At 35.3% G+C, this 16668-nt stretch overlaps 1 protein-coding gene across 1 annotated transcript in view; it reads right to left on the bottom strand.

The window, feature by feature from the left end:
* The window catches only part of PBK (PDZ binding kinase), a 28456-nt gene that overhangs the window by 5361 nt on the left and 6427 nt on the right, over positions 1-16668 (bottom strand). Inside the window, exons 3-6 of the mRNA XM_079926602.1 lie at positions 14462-14555; positions 9896-10038; positions 9044-9213; positions 6564-6693 (exon numbers count right to left, since the gene is read on the bottom strand). Of these exons, the coding sequence (XP_079782728.1) occupies positions 6564-6693; positions 9044-9213; positions 9896-10038; positions 14462-14555 (537 nt within the window). The remainder of the gene's footprint in view (positions 1-6563; positions 6694-9043; positions 9214-9895; positions 10039-14461; positions 14556-16668) is intronic.

Here is a 16668-nt window from a genome sequence, read left to right as displayed (position 1 = left end):
TCACCTCACATCTAAGAGGCCCTAATGGAATGCATGACAGGGTAAAGAGTCTACAGACATGGTCCACATGGGCAGTGACACTGTGGCAATAAGGAAGGATTCATACCCCATTCTAAATAGGTCAAATTCCTACAGGGATCCACCATGCTAAAGAGTAGCTTTCTAGAAGTCTGGGTCTAATATATCAGTTCCAATTGGAGACTCCAGCCAACCACAAGTGTACTTCCTATATGTCCACTTAATACATTTCTCCAAGTCTGTGCTTAGACTTTAAACATAATAGAAGTGGCTCTCCCACATATGTTACTAATTAAGTTTACTTCTCTGTGAAGATAAATTTTTCTGACAAAAGTTTGATGAGATCATAAGTCAATGGTTCAGTCATTCCTTCTTGTCAACACAAAAACAACTTAAATATTTTATTGCCCTTTATTACTTTCAAAGAGTTTAAGCGGACATTACCTTTTTCAGTTCTCACGGACACAAATTGAAAACTGATGAAACTGGAGGTTCTACTCATCCTTCAACTCTCAGCTTAAACATTAATTATTTAGGGAGGCCTTTCTCAACATCTAGGCTGAATTGTGGCACTGTCATGTTTACAAAATTCCTTACATCATAATGGTCATTATACTTTAGTATTAGTTATTCAAGGACTTCTTTCCATCTAGATTATGAGCCCCAAAAGGGTAAGGACTGTGTCTATCCTTTTTTCCTCTACATTTATAGTTCCTAGCACAACGCCTGACTGTACTTAGTATTAAAAATATTTGCTAAATAAATAATCAACCTGGAATTTACCACTGTTACGATTTGGGCTTTTTACAAAATACCCTGTGTATATTATAGTTGTGAAATATGTGACTATATTACCTATTAAAACACAAAACTTTAAAAAATTTAGTATTTTTTAAACTTCTCTTAATGTGTATGTAAATACATACTTTAGGTGCTATTTTATCATCTGTTCATCTCACTTAACATATTTAGATATATTTCCATGCCAACGAATGTAAACCTATATAATTTTAATGGATATATGGTATTCTATTGTGTGGTGGTACAATAAATAACACCATCCCTTCCTTTTTGATGGACATTCTCTTACATTCTTGCAAAATCTGTTCTGGTACAATGTGTATTTTTCTAACACAAATTAGCTCATACACAACTAGTAAAAAAGATTAATTATGTGATTTGTTTTCCCCAGTATGTTAATGTTATCTTTTAAGTGATTAGGAGTAAACTTCCTCACAAAGAAAAAGCCTTAGCCCGCAGAAACGCCTTCCCTCAGAGCACTGCTTTAAGAACTGCTGTGCTGACTATAAACTATCTGGTGAAGCTGAGAGTGCAAGTAAAAGCGCTGCCAAGACATTTCCCCCAAGCGTATAAATACTTTTTTGTTATTATTATAATTTTTTATTGAGGTATAGTTGATGTACGATATTATATAAATTTCAGGTACACAACATAGTGATTCACAATATTTAAAGGTTATATTCCATTTATAGTTACTATAAAATATTGGCTATACTTCCTGTGTGTACAACATATTCTTGCAGCTTATTTATTTCATACATAGTAGTCTGTACCTCTTAATTCCCTACCCTTATCTTGCCTCTCCTCCTTTCCTTCTCCCCACTGGTAACCACTAGTTTGTTCTCTATATCTGTAAGTCTGTTTCTTTTTTTGTGATATTCACTAGTTTATTGTTTAGATTCCACATGTAAGTGATATGATAAATTTTTATAGAAAAAGCCAGATCAAATTTTTAATTTTAATGAAAAGTATCTATTGAAAATAAACACCCTCATGTTTACCTTCAAGGAAGCACAAACCCAGGGTTCGTGGCTACACAACACTGAATGATACTGGGTGCTAGTGAAGATCTAAGGTGTTAGTATTTTTACTAGGATTGTTACTATTTTGGGTATTGCTTTGTTTTCAAGGTTGCATGGGTTTTGATTCTTCTGTTCCAACTCTATTTCTTCTATAAGCGTAGTTCTAGATTTTGACTTTTCCAGAAATTAATATACCAGGTTATTGTAAAAAAAAATACCTGCACTGCCCAATTATTTCTTTGGAATGTGTTCTTGGAAATGAAATTACAGGATCGAAGGGCATAAACATTTTTAAGGGTTTTGTTTTTTAGAGAAATACTTATTTCCAACTGCCCTCTGAAAAGGCTACACCACTGTGGTAGTTACTAGTGCTGTAGGTCAAGCAGTTCAGGCTCTCCACTTTCTACATGCACAGAAGGACCACCTTCTCGACACACAGAAGGACCACACTTTCTGGCCTGTCATGGCTGGGTGAAGCCATTTGACTAGTTCCAGTCAGTGACTTGTGAAAGAAGTGACTTGTGTCATTTCTAAGCTGGAGCATTTAATTGTTAGTGCAAGACTTTCTAGGGTGGCACTGTCCAACAGAACTTTCTGTGATGATAAAAATGTTCTGTATCTGCATTGTCCAATATGGTAGCCACTAACCACACATAGCTACTGAGTACCTGAAACGTGCCTAAAGTGGCTGAGAAAATGAATTTTTAAAAATTTTAAATATTAATTAATTTAAACAGCCATACAAAGCTAGTGGCTACTGTAGTGGACAGTGCAGCTCTAGAGTTTTTTTTACCTTCCACACAACGATGGCAGTATTCCATATAGTGGATGTCCTAGCAGCTTAGGTCCTAACATGCGAATGACATGGAACACAGCCCTAATGGACATGTAGCTTGAATAATAAGCCTTGGTTGAAGGCACTGAGGTTTTTGAGGGTCTATGTTACCATAGCAAAACTTATCTTAACATGAATGATACACCAATTGCAACTTCTACGTAGTGTATGAGAGTATATTAATCTATACTGTTGCTCATACTAACATACAGAAATTTTTCAAAGAATTTTCAGTAGTCATAACTTTTTTTAAAAAAATGGTTTCTACCTCTGGTGTCCTTCTTAAGCCCAACATTAAGGAAATATTTACCAACAATTTTTTCTGCTACTTTTTTTTTTAAATCTTTGATCTACAGGGATTAGAGTGTGAGGATAGAAAGCAACTTTCTCTAAAATGACCAGACACCATCATTTACTGACTCAACTACCTCTTTCTCACTAATACAAAAATGTCACCTTTATCATATAACAAATTTTATATATTTGGGAACTATCTCTTGACTCTTATGTTAAAATTTTCTGCCTAGTTTGGCATGAGTATCACGGCTTTAATTACTATAGCTTTATAATACTTAACATCTGGTCAGGAAAATTCCTACTAACACTTTTCACAGAATTTTCCTGGCTGTGTTTGAACATGTATCCTCAAGGATAAATTTTACATTCTCTTTGAAATGTTCTACAATAACATAGATCATATTGGGATACTATAGAATTTATAGATTTTCTCACTCATTAATTTCTCCTTTCTTTTAGGGCTTCATTTTTTTTCCTGATTTCAGTTGAATACTCAATTTCATAAAGGTTAAATAATGAAAATGTTTTCCTTTGGTACTTTTGACCATATCAAATAGGTTTTGATTTGTTCTTACATTCTCATTATTTTCTAAATAGCGTGTAACTGGAATTTCACTTCTTTTGGCCAAGAACTATATACAATTATATTAAATTCCTGAATTTTTGTTTCCAACCGTACTACCAATTTCTATATTTATAGCACTGAGGATAATGAATGTTAACCTTTAGTCTATTTCTACTTTTTGTAATCTGAGATTTTCTTTTGTAACTTAACTAGTATATGGTCAATTTTGATAAATATTCTAATGCATAGAGATTAAACTTATTATTTACTCAGATATTTTACATCTTAGTTTTGTCTATTAGATCTATTAAGGATTGAGAAAATTATGCTAAAAAATCTTACTTTTATTCTTTTTGACAATTTCTCCTTTTATTTGCTGAAGTTTCAACCTTGTACCAGTTATTTAGCCTAAGGGTTCATGCCAGTTCTATCTTTATTAATGATTACAGACATCATTATAAAGTCAATCTATTTATCTTGGCTTTTCCCTTCAATTCAACTTGTAGACTTTAACTAGAAATTAAGATGTACATAAGTTCGAAACAGTATCATTAGCCTTCCCTCTACCTTATATTTATATAAAGAGGTAAATTTAAATATTATTTATTAAATAATATGTTGAAAGCAGAGGCTTTCTCTTTAAGGCTTTTGCTTTTTTGTTTTTGTTTCTCAACAAGAACATATCTTAGATTCCCTACAGTCTCTTCAGCAAGTGGTACTGGGGAAGCTGTACAGCTGCACCCTGTCACACCCACTCACCATTCACAAATATAAACTCAAAATGACTTAAAGACTTAAACATAAGACAAGACACCATAAAACTCCTAGAAGAGATCATAGGCAAGACATTCTATGACATAAATCGCACCAATGTTTTCTTAGGTCAGTCTCCCAAGGCAACAGAAATAAAAACAAAAATAAATTGGGACCGGGGCTTCCCTGGTGGCGCAGTGGTTGAGAGTCTGCCTGCCGATGCAGGGGACACGGGTCCGTGTCCCGGTCCAGGAAGATCCCACATGCCGCGGAGCAGCTGGGCCCATGAGCCATGGCCGCTAAGCCTGCGCGTCTGGAGCCTGTGCTCCACAACAGGAGAGGCCACAACAGTGAGAGGCCTGCGTACCGCAAAAAATAATAATAAAATAATAATAATAATAAATAAATGGGACCTAATCAAACTTACAAGCTTTTGTACAGCAAAGGAAACCATAAACAAAACAAAAAGACAACCTACAGAATGGGAGAAAATATTTGCAAACAATGTGAATGACAAGGGATTAGTTTCCAAAATATACAAACAGCTCATACAACTCAACAACAATAAAACAAACAACTCAATAGAAAAATGGGCAGAAGACCTAAATAGACATTACTCCAAAGAAGAAATACAGATGGCCAATAGATACATGAAAAGATGCTCAACATCAGTAATTATTAGAGAAATGCAAATCAAAACTGCAATGAGGTACCACTTCATGCTGGTCAGAATGGCCATCATTAAAAAGTGTACAAATAAATGCTGGAAAGGGTGTGGAGAAAATGGAATCCTCCTACACTGTTGGTGGGAATGTAAGTTGGTGCAGCCACTGTGGAAAACAGTATGGTGGTTCCTCAGAAAACTAAAAATAGAATTACCATTAGGATCCAGTAATCCCACTTCTGGGCAAATATCCAGACAAAACTATAATTCAAAAAGATACATGCACCCCTATGTTCACAGCAGCACTATTCACAATAGCCAAGACATGGAAACAACCTAAATGTCCATCAACAGATGAATAGATAAAGAAGATGTGGTACATATATACAATGGAATACTACTCAGTCATGAAAAAGAATGAAATAATGTCATTTGCAGCAACATGGATGCAACTAGAGATTATCATACTACGTGAAGTAAGTCAGAAAGAGAAAGACAAATATCATATGATATCACTTATATGTGGAATCTAAAATGAGACAAATGAACCTATCTATGAAACAGAATCATGGACATAGAGAACAGACTAGTGGTTGCCAAGGGGGAGGGGCCTGGGGGAGGGATGGAGTGGGAGGTTGGGTTTAGCAGATGTAAGCTTTTATATAGAGGATGGATAAACAACAAGGTCCTCCTGTATAGCACAGGGAACTATATTCAATATCCTATGATAAACCATAATGGAAAACAATATTCAAAGAAGGTATTAAAAAAAAAAGAAAGAACATATCTTAAATTCCCTGAGAAGAGAATGGTCAGTATTCACAATAAAGAGAGAATGAGGTGCGGTGGGCCAAGGGGCAAAAAGCAGAAGACAGGCCTTAATTAGCACTTTTCTTTCCTACTCCCACTCCAGTTTCTTCTAGTAGTTTCCCAAATCTTGTCACTATGCTGATGCTAAATGAATTCCTTTACAAAACCTTATAAAAATTTTGTTTTCTATTCCCAGATCTTTTACCACTTAAAAATCCCAATCCAGGTTAGAAATAGCTCCCCACATCTTCAATTAAAATATATACTAGTGAGAAACCAATAATTTATATTGTGTGTGTGGCAAGAAAGGGGGCTAGAGGCTGAGTAGAAGAGAGACATAAAAGAAGGGATTTTTTTTATTGTACACTTTTTATTCATAGTTTTTGATTTTTGAAGAATGTGAACTTATTACCTTTTTAAATATGTAAAAATTAGAAATTTAAATACTGTATAAAAGCAATTTTAAAAATCAGAATTCTTGGTACTTCCCTGGTGGCACAGTGGTTAGGAATCTGCCTGCCAACGCAGGGGACATGGGTTCGAACCCTGCTCCAGGAAGATCCCACATGCCGCAGAGCAACAGAGCCCCTGCACCACAACTACTGAAGCCCCCGCACCTAGAGCCTGTGCTCCGCAACAAGAGAAGCTATCGCAATGAGAAGCCTGCACACCACAACGAAGAGTAGCCCCTGCTCGCCGCAACTAGAGAAAGCCCACATGCAGCAACAAAGACCCAACACAGCCAAAAATAAAAATAAATAAATAAATTTATTTTAAAAAAACTAGAATTCTACTTACCGGTCATATTTTCATCCAATGGTAGAGAGACTCCTACATCACAGATTTTAATTGTTTCAAAATCACCTTTAATAACAACATTTGAAGACTTTATATCTCCATGAAGCAGTTTCTTGTCTTGGTGCAAATACTAAAATAGTGGAAAATTTAACACATCTGAGCAAAAAATACAAACTAATTAAAAAAATATGATAACTCTCAAACAAAAATAACTTGAATGCCCGTCCTAACCTACAGGCTTATATCTGTCCATCATTTCAAATTATTCGAAGCTAGAGAAGGGACCATCCCAAGCTGTCTTGGTCTGCTATACTGACCAGAAATCTGAAAGATTCTTTGGAAACAGATGTCTATTTATAGATAAGCTAACTTTTAATTTTCAAACCCACCTCACATACTTTTACATCAAAGATGCTACTGCAGATTTCAAAATATACTACAATTTACTTGAGGCTAGTAATTTTTAGAAATAATTTTGTAATCTTCACAATGGCACAGGGTTTCCTCAAACAAATTGTTGAGATAATGCTACAAATAATTCACAAGCAGAAGATGAAGGAGTAACGTAATCTAAGACTATATTTTGTTTTACACATTAACTCTTTCTTAGAATTGACAAGTGATGATATTCATCCATAATCAAAAACGTCCTGCAAAACTGTTATTTTTTCATTCATCAGCATTTGGGCATCTACTGTGAGCTGGGCCTGAAACTGATGCAGAAACAATTCTTGGTATTTAACTTGGATCACTTACTGTGCTTAATTTAAATGTTGCTGACCATAAATTGAATATGCTCAAATATATTTATAATGTAATTTATTTATTCCATTATACACATTTAAAATAATTTATTAAATAATTCAAATTATTAATTTAGTTCATCCTACCTATTTAAAATCAGTTTTTCTATACACATATTAAAATATATATTTAGAAATATTGCCTTTTTCCAGTTTCACATTTCATGAAACAACTTTATTTGAATTCTTAACATGCAACTCTGACATCAGTATCATTACATAATCTGTTTTCTGAGTCATCCAACAATTTTCTGGAGCCATAATTACTTAAGTTATTTAGGATACAGAATTCTTTTTATCTCTTACTTATTTCTTACAGTATGTCTACTCAAAGGCACAATAATTTGTTTGCATAACATTGAGAGCACTTTTTTCACTTGACCTATAGATGTACATTCACCATGTCCAAAACTTAGTATCCCACAAAAAAATCTTTGAAAGGCTTGTTTATAGCAACAGAGGGTTAGAGTACACCCCCAGGAATGATGACTAAATTTGTTTAAAATATATTAGTCCATTTAACTAAATCTAACACGCAATCTCTATAAGGAAAACTTCCTGACGGGTTATTTAAGGCTGTGTGAAGGTGTGACGGCCTCTAACAATACTTTGCTGATCAAAATAAATAAACAGTGCACTCTTCAGTGTGAGAGATTCTATAAAGACTTTAACTTAAAGCAACTCCCTCTTTGGGAAAAAAAATTCCACCTTGTAATTAGGTATATTAGTATCTGTTCATCGACAGATGAATGGATAAAGATGATGTGTATACACACACACACACACACACACACACACACACACACACACACACAGGAATATTACTCAGCCATTAAAAAGAATGAAATAATGCCATTTGTAGCAACATGGATGGACCTAGAGATTATCATACTAGGTAAGTCAGAAAGAGAAAGACAAATACCATATGATTATCACTTATATGTGGAATCTAAAATATTACACAAATGAACTTATTTACAAAGTAGACACGACTCACAAATATAGACAGCAGACTTGTGGTTGCCAAGGGGGAGGCTGGGTAGGGGAGGGAAGGATTGGGAGTTTGGGATTAGCAGATGCAAACTATTATATATAGGATGGATAAATAACAAGGTTCTACGGTATAGCACAGGGAACTATATTCAATATCCTATGATAAACCATAATGAAAAGGAATATATAAGTATAACTGAGTCACTCTGATGTACAGCAGAAATTAAACACAACATTTTAAATAATAAATAAATAATTTAGTTTCTTCAGGTCCCACAAAAGTAATTTGAAATATAATAGCATGGGATTCCCCTGGTCATCCAGTGGTGAAGAATCCACCTTACAATGCAGGGGACGCAGGTTCAATCCCTGGTCAGGGAACTAAGATCTCACATGCTGCGGGGCAACTAGGTCAGCACGCCACAACTACTGAGCTCACGCCTCAACTAGAAAGCCCGCATGCCACAACCTACAGAGCCCACGTGCCCTGGAGCCCACAGGCCACAACTAGAGAAGAGAAAACCCACATGCCACAACTAGAGAGAAGGCCAGCCGCTGCAATGAAAGATCCCGCATGCCTCAACAAAGATCTCGTGTGCCACAACTAAGACCTGACGCAGCCAAAAATAAATAGATAATAAATAAATCTTTAAAATATATATATATATAAAATAGCATAGTTACCTTTAACCCTCTTGCCATATTCAAAGCAACTTTTAAAATTATGGCTGCTGGAAAAGGATCTCGGCTATCTCTATTTCGTTCTTCTATTAAGTCATTCAGAGACTTTTCACCTCCGTATTCCATAGCAAGACATAGACTACCATCGCTAGCTTTAGTGAAGGCACGGTAACCTTAAAGAAAACACGACATTTTGTTACTGGAATAGGGAAGAACGACAGTATTTAAGTTTTTTACAGTAATGTGACTGAATACAGATCTGGATTAACACTGTCAAATATAAAATGAAATAGCTATTACTTACAAAACTCATTCAGTAGATCTAATTTAAAATGCCTTCAGTGTTTGCCAATAGTATCACAAATTGAGATATTTTTTAATACTCAATGCCTTCCTAAATATAATGGTTTCACCAGCCCTACTTACATTAACAATTAAAATAAGGAAATTATGTAAATGAATATATTACATTCCTGAATTCTCCATAGTACCAGCACCATAAATGACTATATGTACTCCCATGAAGTTTTAAATATCTACTTAAGCATCTAAGAACATATACTAATTTTTTTTTTTTTTTTTTGGCCAAGCCACACGGCTTGCAGGATTTTAGTTCCCCGACCAGGGACTGAACCGGTGCCCCCTGCAGTGGAAGCACAGGGTCCTAACCACTGGACCGCCAGGGAATTCCCACTAATTTTTATTTTAGAATGTTCATATTAATTTGATTCTTGCCAAACTCCATCACTACCCTCTTCATTTTTATTAGTGAAACCAGTTAAGATATTATATAAACCATTTCTGGATAAACAGAATACTATACCAGATACTGTTACCAAATAAATCTAAACTTACCTATAATGTTTGGATGATTAAGGCTTTTCAAAATCTTAGCTTCATCAGTTAGTCTCTTTTGATACATACTCTGATAATCATCATTACATCTAGGATTAATCTTTTTCACAGCCCAAGGAGAATGAGACAAACCTCTTGGAGATCTTAAAAAAAAATTAATCAAAAATGTACAGAAAGATTAATAACCATAATACATTCCAAATGACTAATAAGAACTTCCAAGTTTTGAAAAGGACTTAATAATAATTTGTTGTTTTTTTAAAAAAAATAGTTAAAATATTTTAGACTATCAACACTTCCGTTATACATCCTCTTTAATTGGGTACTTATATCTGATAAATCTATTGATTACAAGAGAAGTCTGATATCTATTACTGGAAGGGAAGGGTTAAAAAGAGAAAACTAAAAGGAAAAAGATGAAATGTTATAAATTTTAAACTTCAAAATTACTACAGTATTTTCTAATTTTTTCATTCAAGCATGTCAAACTACCAACTACTCAAAAAGCACTTAACTATATGTACCAAATATGAGTTACAGAATGTTAAAGTAATAAAAACTAAATATCTAAGAAACAATCTAAAGAAGATATACATTTGGCTCATATATAACCATGCAAAGAATAACAGAATGTTCTTCACCAACAAATATTGTGCCTCTAACAGACTTAGCAATTCATCTTATATACCTCTCACCATATACATGTGTTTAGGGAGATAATAATAAACATAAAAATAAGAAAAAATGTAAATTTCTATTTTCTAGGAAGATTCAGCTGTTTGAAGAATATTTAAGGTATAAATGTTTCGAGGTCTAAATAAACAAACAGGTAAAACGAAGTCAGGGAAAGGTTTGTTCACCTGGTAAGGTAGGCGTTTATGAGTATGGCAAATTACAAAGGACAAAATGTATGCAGCATACGGGCACAAAAGCTAGTCAAAGAGCCTCAAAAGTTAAAGATTAAAAGTTCAACCATAAGGTAAAACAACAGATTGAACCAAGAGCCCATTTAGCTCTGTACTACCTCATGAGCACAGCTCTATGATTGCAGGACCTCTGTTTAAAATCAAAAAACATGTATTCAAAGGATCACTAGATTTCTAAATTCATATATATCTATCATGCATAAGTCTATCTAAATTATTCTTAAACCTCCAGTTTTAGATAACAATAGCATTTGGGGATACCTCTTCCATCTCATTTTAATATGAAAAATATATTTTTCAAGTTTCAAGGGGTACCCCATAGCTCTCGATTATTTAGAATTCAGTGAGCAAGTCCATCTTCACCTTTTCCATAACATATCCTAACCTACAGAATGACAAGAATGTATTTACAAAATCTGAATAAAATTTTGCCAAGTTAAAAGTTGGTTCACTAAAATACTAATAAAACAGGCAAATTTCTGTTGAGACTGCACAAAGAAAAAAACAAAAGGAGACACAAATAATATTGCAAACAAAAATGGGGACATATTCAGCAGAGATTAAAAAATATATGTGAATAAATACTAAAACTTTTAAGGCCAATATATTTAAAAGACAAAATGGACAGATTTATTTTAAAAATCTAAGAAAACTGATAAAAGAAAAAATGTAATCAAGAGTTTAAAATTTTCCCTCAAGAAACACAAAACCTAGATAATTTTATAGGTGAGTTTACTAAGTTTTAAAGGAACACATTATTCAATCCCATACAAACTGTTCCAGGGAATAGAATGAAAAAGGACTATGAGTTTAAGATAACCTTAATAAAAAAATCAAACAGGGACAAGGAAAATCACAAGGAAAAAGGAAAGGAAAAGGAAAAATCACAAGCTAATTTTACTTATATCAGAGATGCAAATATTCTAAACAAATAGTAAAATGAATCTATCCATTTACTAAAAAATAATAATACATCATAGCTATGTTAGGTTTTATCTAGCAATGCAAATTTGACAGTAAAAAATGTAGACTTCTGAATTGAAATGATAGCCTGAACATACACATATAATTTTGATCCCTCTCAGGCACCTCTAAAATAAAAACAAATGAATACTTTAAGACATACACCGAATGACAAGGATGGAAATAATGAAGAGGAGACAACAGCAACAAGCTGAGCCCATGGAAGCTTGAAAAGCAGTTGAAAGTAACTGACTTTAACAGGCCCAATGAACTTCTTGAAAGTTGTTTTAAAAGCAGGTGCATTCCTAGATACGATCCTCGATTCTGTATCAGCAGGCAGCTGCCCATCCTCTATCCCCCAGCTTCTGAAGATGGAAGACTGGCTTTGAAAGGGGAAAAAGCAGAGGGTCTTTAGCCTAAGGTTGACTGACGTAGTTGAGAACCTGTGAACCATACAGGAACAGAGTATTTCACGACCGAATGCACCCTAAATGCTCAGTGAGTTTTCACCCGTGTATATACCTGTGTTATCAACACCCAGATCAAGATATACAACATGTCTAGCATCCCCACAAGACTAAAGATGCCATCTTAAACAGGAAAACTTTCAGCTAATTAATTAAAAACAAGACAGACAAAAGTGAAAAACTCAACGGAAGTATCAGAAGATGAAGTTGGGGAAATCTCCCAGAAAACAGAACAAAAAGAGAAAGAAAATAGAAAAACAGACCAAAAAAATAAATAAAATAAAGGTAGATTAGAGATCAGTCGAGTAAATCCAACATCCATAATAGGAGTTCCAAGACAGAGAACAGAAAAACAGGGGTGATGGGACTTCTCTAGTGGCGCAGTGGTTAAGAATCTGCCTGCCGGTGCAGGAGATGCGGGTTCAAGCCCTGGTCTGGGAAGATCCCACATGCTGTGGAGCAACTGAGCCCATGGCCACAACTACTGAGCCTGCGCTTTAGAGCCTGTGAGCCACAACTACTGAGCCTGCGCTCTAGAGCCTGCGTACCACATACTGAGCCCACGTGCCACAACTACTGAAGCCCGTGTGCCTAGAGCCCATGGTCCACAACGAGAAGCCACCGCAATAAGAGGCCCCCGCTCGCCGCAACTAGAGAAAGCCTGCACGCAGCAATGAAGACCCAACGCAGCCATTAATCAATTAATTAATTAATTAACTTAAAAAAAAGGGTAAAATGATCAGCAAAGTAATTTTAAAAAATAATTTCTCAAAAATTTAAGAACAGGGATTTTCAGTTTCCAAGAGGCCCACATCCATGCATGTCATTGTGAAATTACAGTGGGAGGAACAGATAACATAGAACAGATACATAAAAAGAATCAGTAGTCAGAAGGGCTTCAGAATTCTCAACAGCAACACCTGAACAATGTCCTCAAAATTCTGGAGGAAAAGTACTTCTGAATGAGAATTATAACCCAGAAAAACAAAAAAGGCCATTCAAGTATGAGGGTAAAATGAGAACGTTTTTAGAAATGCAAATTCTCAAAAATGTATCTTCTGTGCATCTTTTCATGGGGCGCTACCAAATGTCCTCAACCAAAATGAGATGTAAACCAAGAAATACTAAGACATGAGATACAGAAAAACAGAGGATCCAGTTCACCAGAGAAGCAAAGGAAATCTCTAGGCTACCGGTAAAGGAACATCCCAAGCTAACAGCGCCACCCTGAAGACTGGGAGGCTCAGGCAGGAACTGCTGTTTTCAATCAGTCACCTGAAGCTTCCTAATTAAGTCACATACAGTATAACTTTGTTAACAACACACTTCACTTTTTAAAAATATTTTTTAAAAGGGAGAAAAATAAGAATAGCCATGAACCTGTGAGAAATTTTTTCTTTCAAAATAACTTAGACAAGCGTTTTAGACATTAAAAAATGAAAGTTTACAAAACTTATAGCATACAAACACACAAAGGGGGTGTTTAAATTGCAAAAATGCTTCAAGAATACCCACTTATATATAACTGCTATGCTATTCTCAATTCATTAGCTTTTTATTACAGTATTTCTATTTGGAAACAATATAAACCTAGAGAAGCTAATGACCTGCTGGGTTGGACTAGTCAGGCTGATTCCGAGAACACATTAAGCAATACAAAATGGCTTAATTGTTTGCCACTTAATAAACATGAAAATAGGTACAGAGTAATGAAAAAACAAACAACTTTTAATAAAATGTGTTTGTTGTCATGTGTAATATTATTAGCTATTAGCCCCTATTCTATTTCATTTTTCTTTTAATACGATTTTCCTACTTTAAAATCACATATTTGTCCTTCTTACTTAACAATGATGACATAAGAAATAAAAAAACTTTTGCTTCTTTAGAAGAGAATATCTTGAGAAGGCAACTCTCCAGACAGAAGGGATTAATAATCACTGATATCCCCCAACACTGGTAACACACAGGAACCCCTCTCCTCTGTCCTCTTCCCTTCTTAAACAAGCCAAGGAAAAATTACAAGGTAAATTACTTCTTTAATAATCCATCAGGAGGAAGCTAGGAGAAAAGTATACCAGGCAGAGCTCCGGCAAAGTTATGAACATACCCCAAATCTAAATATTTGAATTTTCATATTCCTTTTTGTCTCCAAGTACAGTGGAACTATGGTTCCATGTAAAAACACTCATCTGAAATCTTATACTCACCTTTTCATGAGGTAGACATTTACCCCAGTACCAAAGCCAAGCTTCTGCATAAACGGAGAGGCAGGAATATTTATGCATGGAGTTAAACACAATGCTAAACGTCAGAAAGAGAAATAAAAGATAAAATTAGTATTTGAAAAGACGTCTACAGATGCATCCTACCATTCTCAATATATTATTCTTAAAGAGTATTAACTGGCAAAGTCTTGGAAAGCAATTTGACACTATCTATCCTAATTTTAAATGGATACCCTTTGACCAAGTCTACTTTTAGAGCTCGATCTGACAGTAACACTAAAGCAGGGGTCAGTAAATGGCCTGTTTTTGTATGGCCCACAAGCTAAGAATCGATTTTTACATTTTGAAAGCCTTGTTAAAAAATAGATAAAGAAGGTCTCTTGGTCAAATCCTTAGACTTCACGACTCTCTTCCAACATGGCCCAAGACAACTCTCCAAACAGCACCATGGCAACGAAGTGTAGACACAGCTGCACCAAATTTACAGAAGATCAACTGAAAAGCCTCATCAATGCTTTCAACCAAAAAACTTACCCAGGTTATGCTACCAAACGAAGACTTGCCTTTAATAACACTGAAGAGTCTAGAATACAGATTTGGTTTCAGAATCGAAGAGCTAGGAACTGATTCCAGAAAAGATCAGAACCTGAGTAGGACTTAGAATCAAGCCAAGATCACCCTGAAAGAAGATTCAAAGTAGAAAAGACAGACAGTGTCATATCAGCTACACTCCTCTCAATTACACACCCTCATCAAGGCATTTATGGACCACCGTTATCATGGGATTGATTCCAGAGAGCAACTTGCTAAAGAAACCAGGGTTCTAGAGTCAAGAGTTCAATTCTGGTTTCAAAATCGAAGATCTAGATTCCATGTCCAGAAAAAACGAGAAATTGAGGAGGCCTTAGAACAAAGACAAAACCAGGGACAAGATCTCTGAGTTAAGAAAATTCGAAGTATAGAAAGTAACTACACAGAATGGCACCAATCTCACTAGTGACTGTCTTATTTCTCTGGAGCCAGAACAGGGGAAACATAGAGACAGATTCAGTGTACTTGATTGTCATCAGTCTGGACTCCAAATCTCTCTCTCTTCCTGGGAACATATCCTTCTAAACACACCTCCAGCTTCTCCAGAAGCTGAGCCTTTCAGAGACGGTAAACAGGACTTCAGGAAGCAACAACAGATGTAAGGCACCACGCAGCCCTACTGACTTAGTCTGGATCCAGAGTTCAGCAGATTTTGAGGACAACAAAATAAACTTTTTAATATCATTTTTCAGCCATCATAGTAATGACTGATTCAGGCAAAAATCATAAAAAAAAGAAGAATATAACAATAGGGTTCCTATGTGGCCCACAGAGCCTAAACTATTTACTATCATATATGCATGCATATACATGTGAATATCGGTATGTGCTTTTGTGGTTGCAAAAAGACAAAAAAGCCTAAGTATTCATCACTAGAGTCATAATTATAGTATATCTATATTACAGAGTATTATACAGTCATTAAAAAAGATGAGATAGAGGAGTCCTACTTTTGCTAATGAACAATTAACTGCTCCCAGAATTGCTATCTTGCCATGAACAACTAGAAAGTTTGACAAGATATAATGGTTTCCAGATACTTGACAACTGGCAGAGCAGGACTGTAAACTCTGAGAGAAGAGAAACAAATGAGGTGAGTCCTATCATTGACCTAACTTACTGCTTAAAGGTAGTTTCCAGGCTGCAGTGCAAAGAGACACAGCAGAGGCCTTGTCAAATTGAGGAGATGGAGATTAGAGGTCAACAAGATTTAAGTAGCTAGAATTTGTGGAATAGAGCACTAAAGAGGGAGCCAAAAAGTGGGAGAAAAAGCTCCAGAGATCTTAAAAGAGGTCTCTCTTTGAGCGTTTGGCTAAGTACTTACCTGCACATAGAATGGACAGAACCCCCCAAAGCTGAGGAAAGCACCAAACGCACGCAATAGGTTAAACAATTACCAGAGATTATACAGGTCTAGGAATAGTTCAATTACCATCAGCCAGAGCATGGTAATTCTCACAGTATTGAGTGAAGTCCTCTAAAGAGTCACTCTTAGTGGTACAGCTACATTTTAGCCCATGGAAAAAGTTTAGAACAAAGCTTACAAGCAAGCCTCAAAAGAAACAAGCTAATGTGCAGGTGACCTAACTGGACCATAA

The sequence above is a fragment of the Stenella coeruleoalba genome (genome assembly GCF_951394435.1).
Source record: "Stenella coeruleoalba genome assembly, chromosome: 7".
NCBI classification, from domain to species: Eukaryota; Metazoa; Chordata; class Mammalia; order Artiodactyla; family Delphinidae; genus Stenella; species Stenella coeruleoalba.
This window is presented reverse-complemented; position numbering and strand designations above follow the sequence as displayed.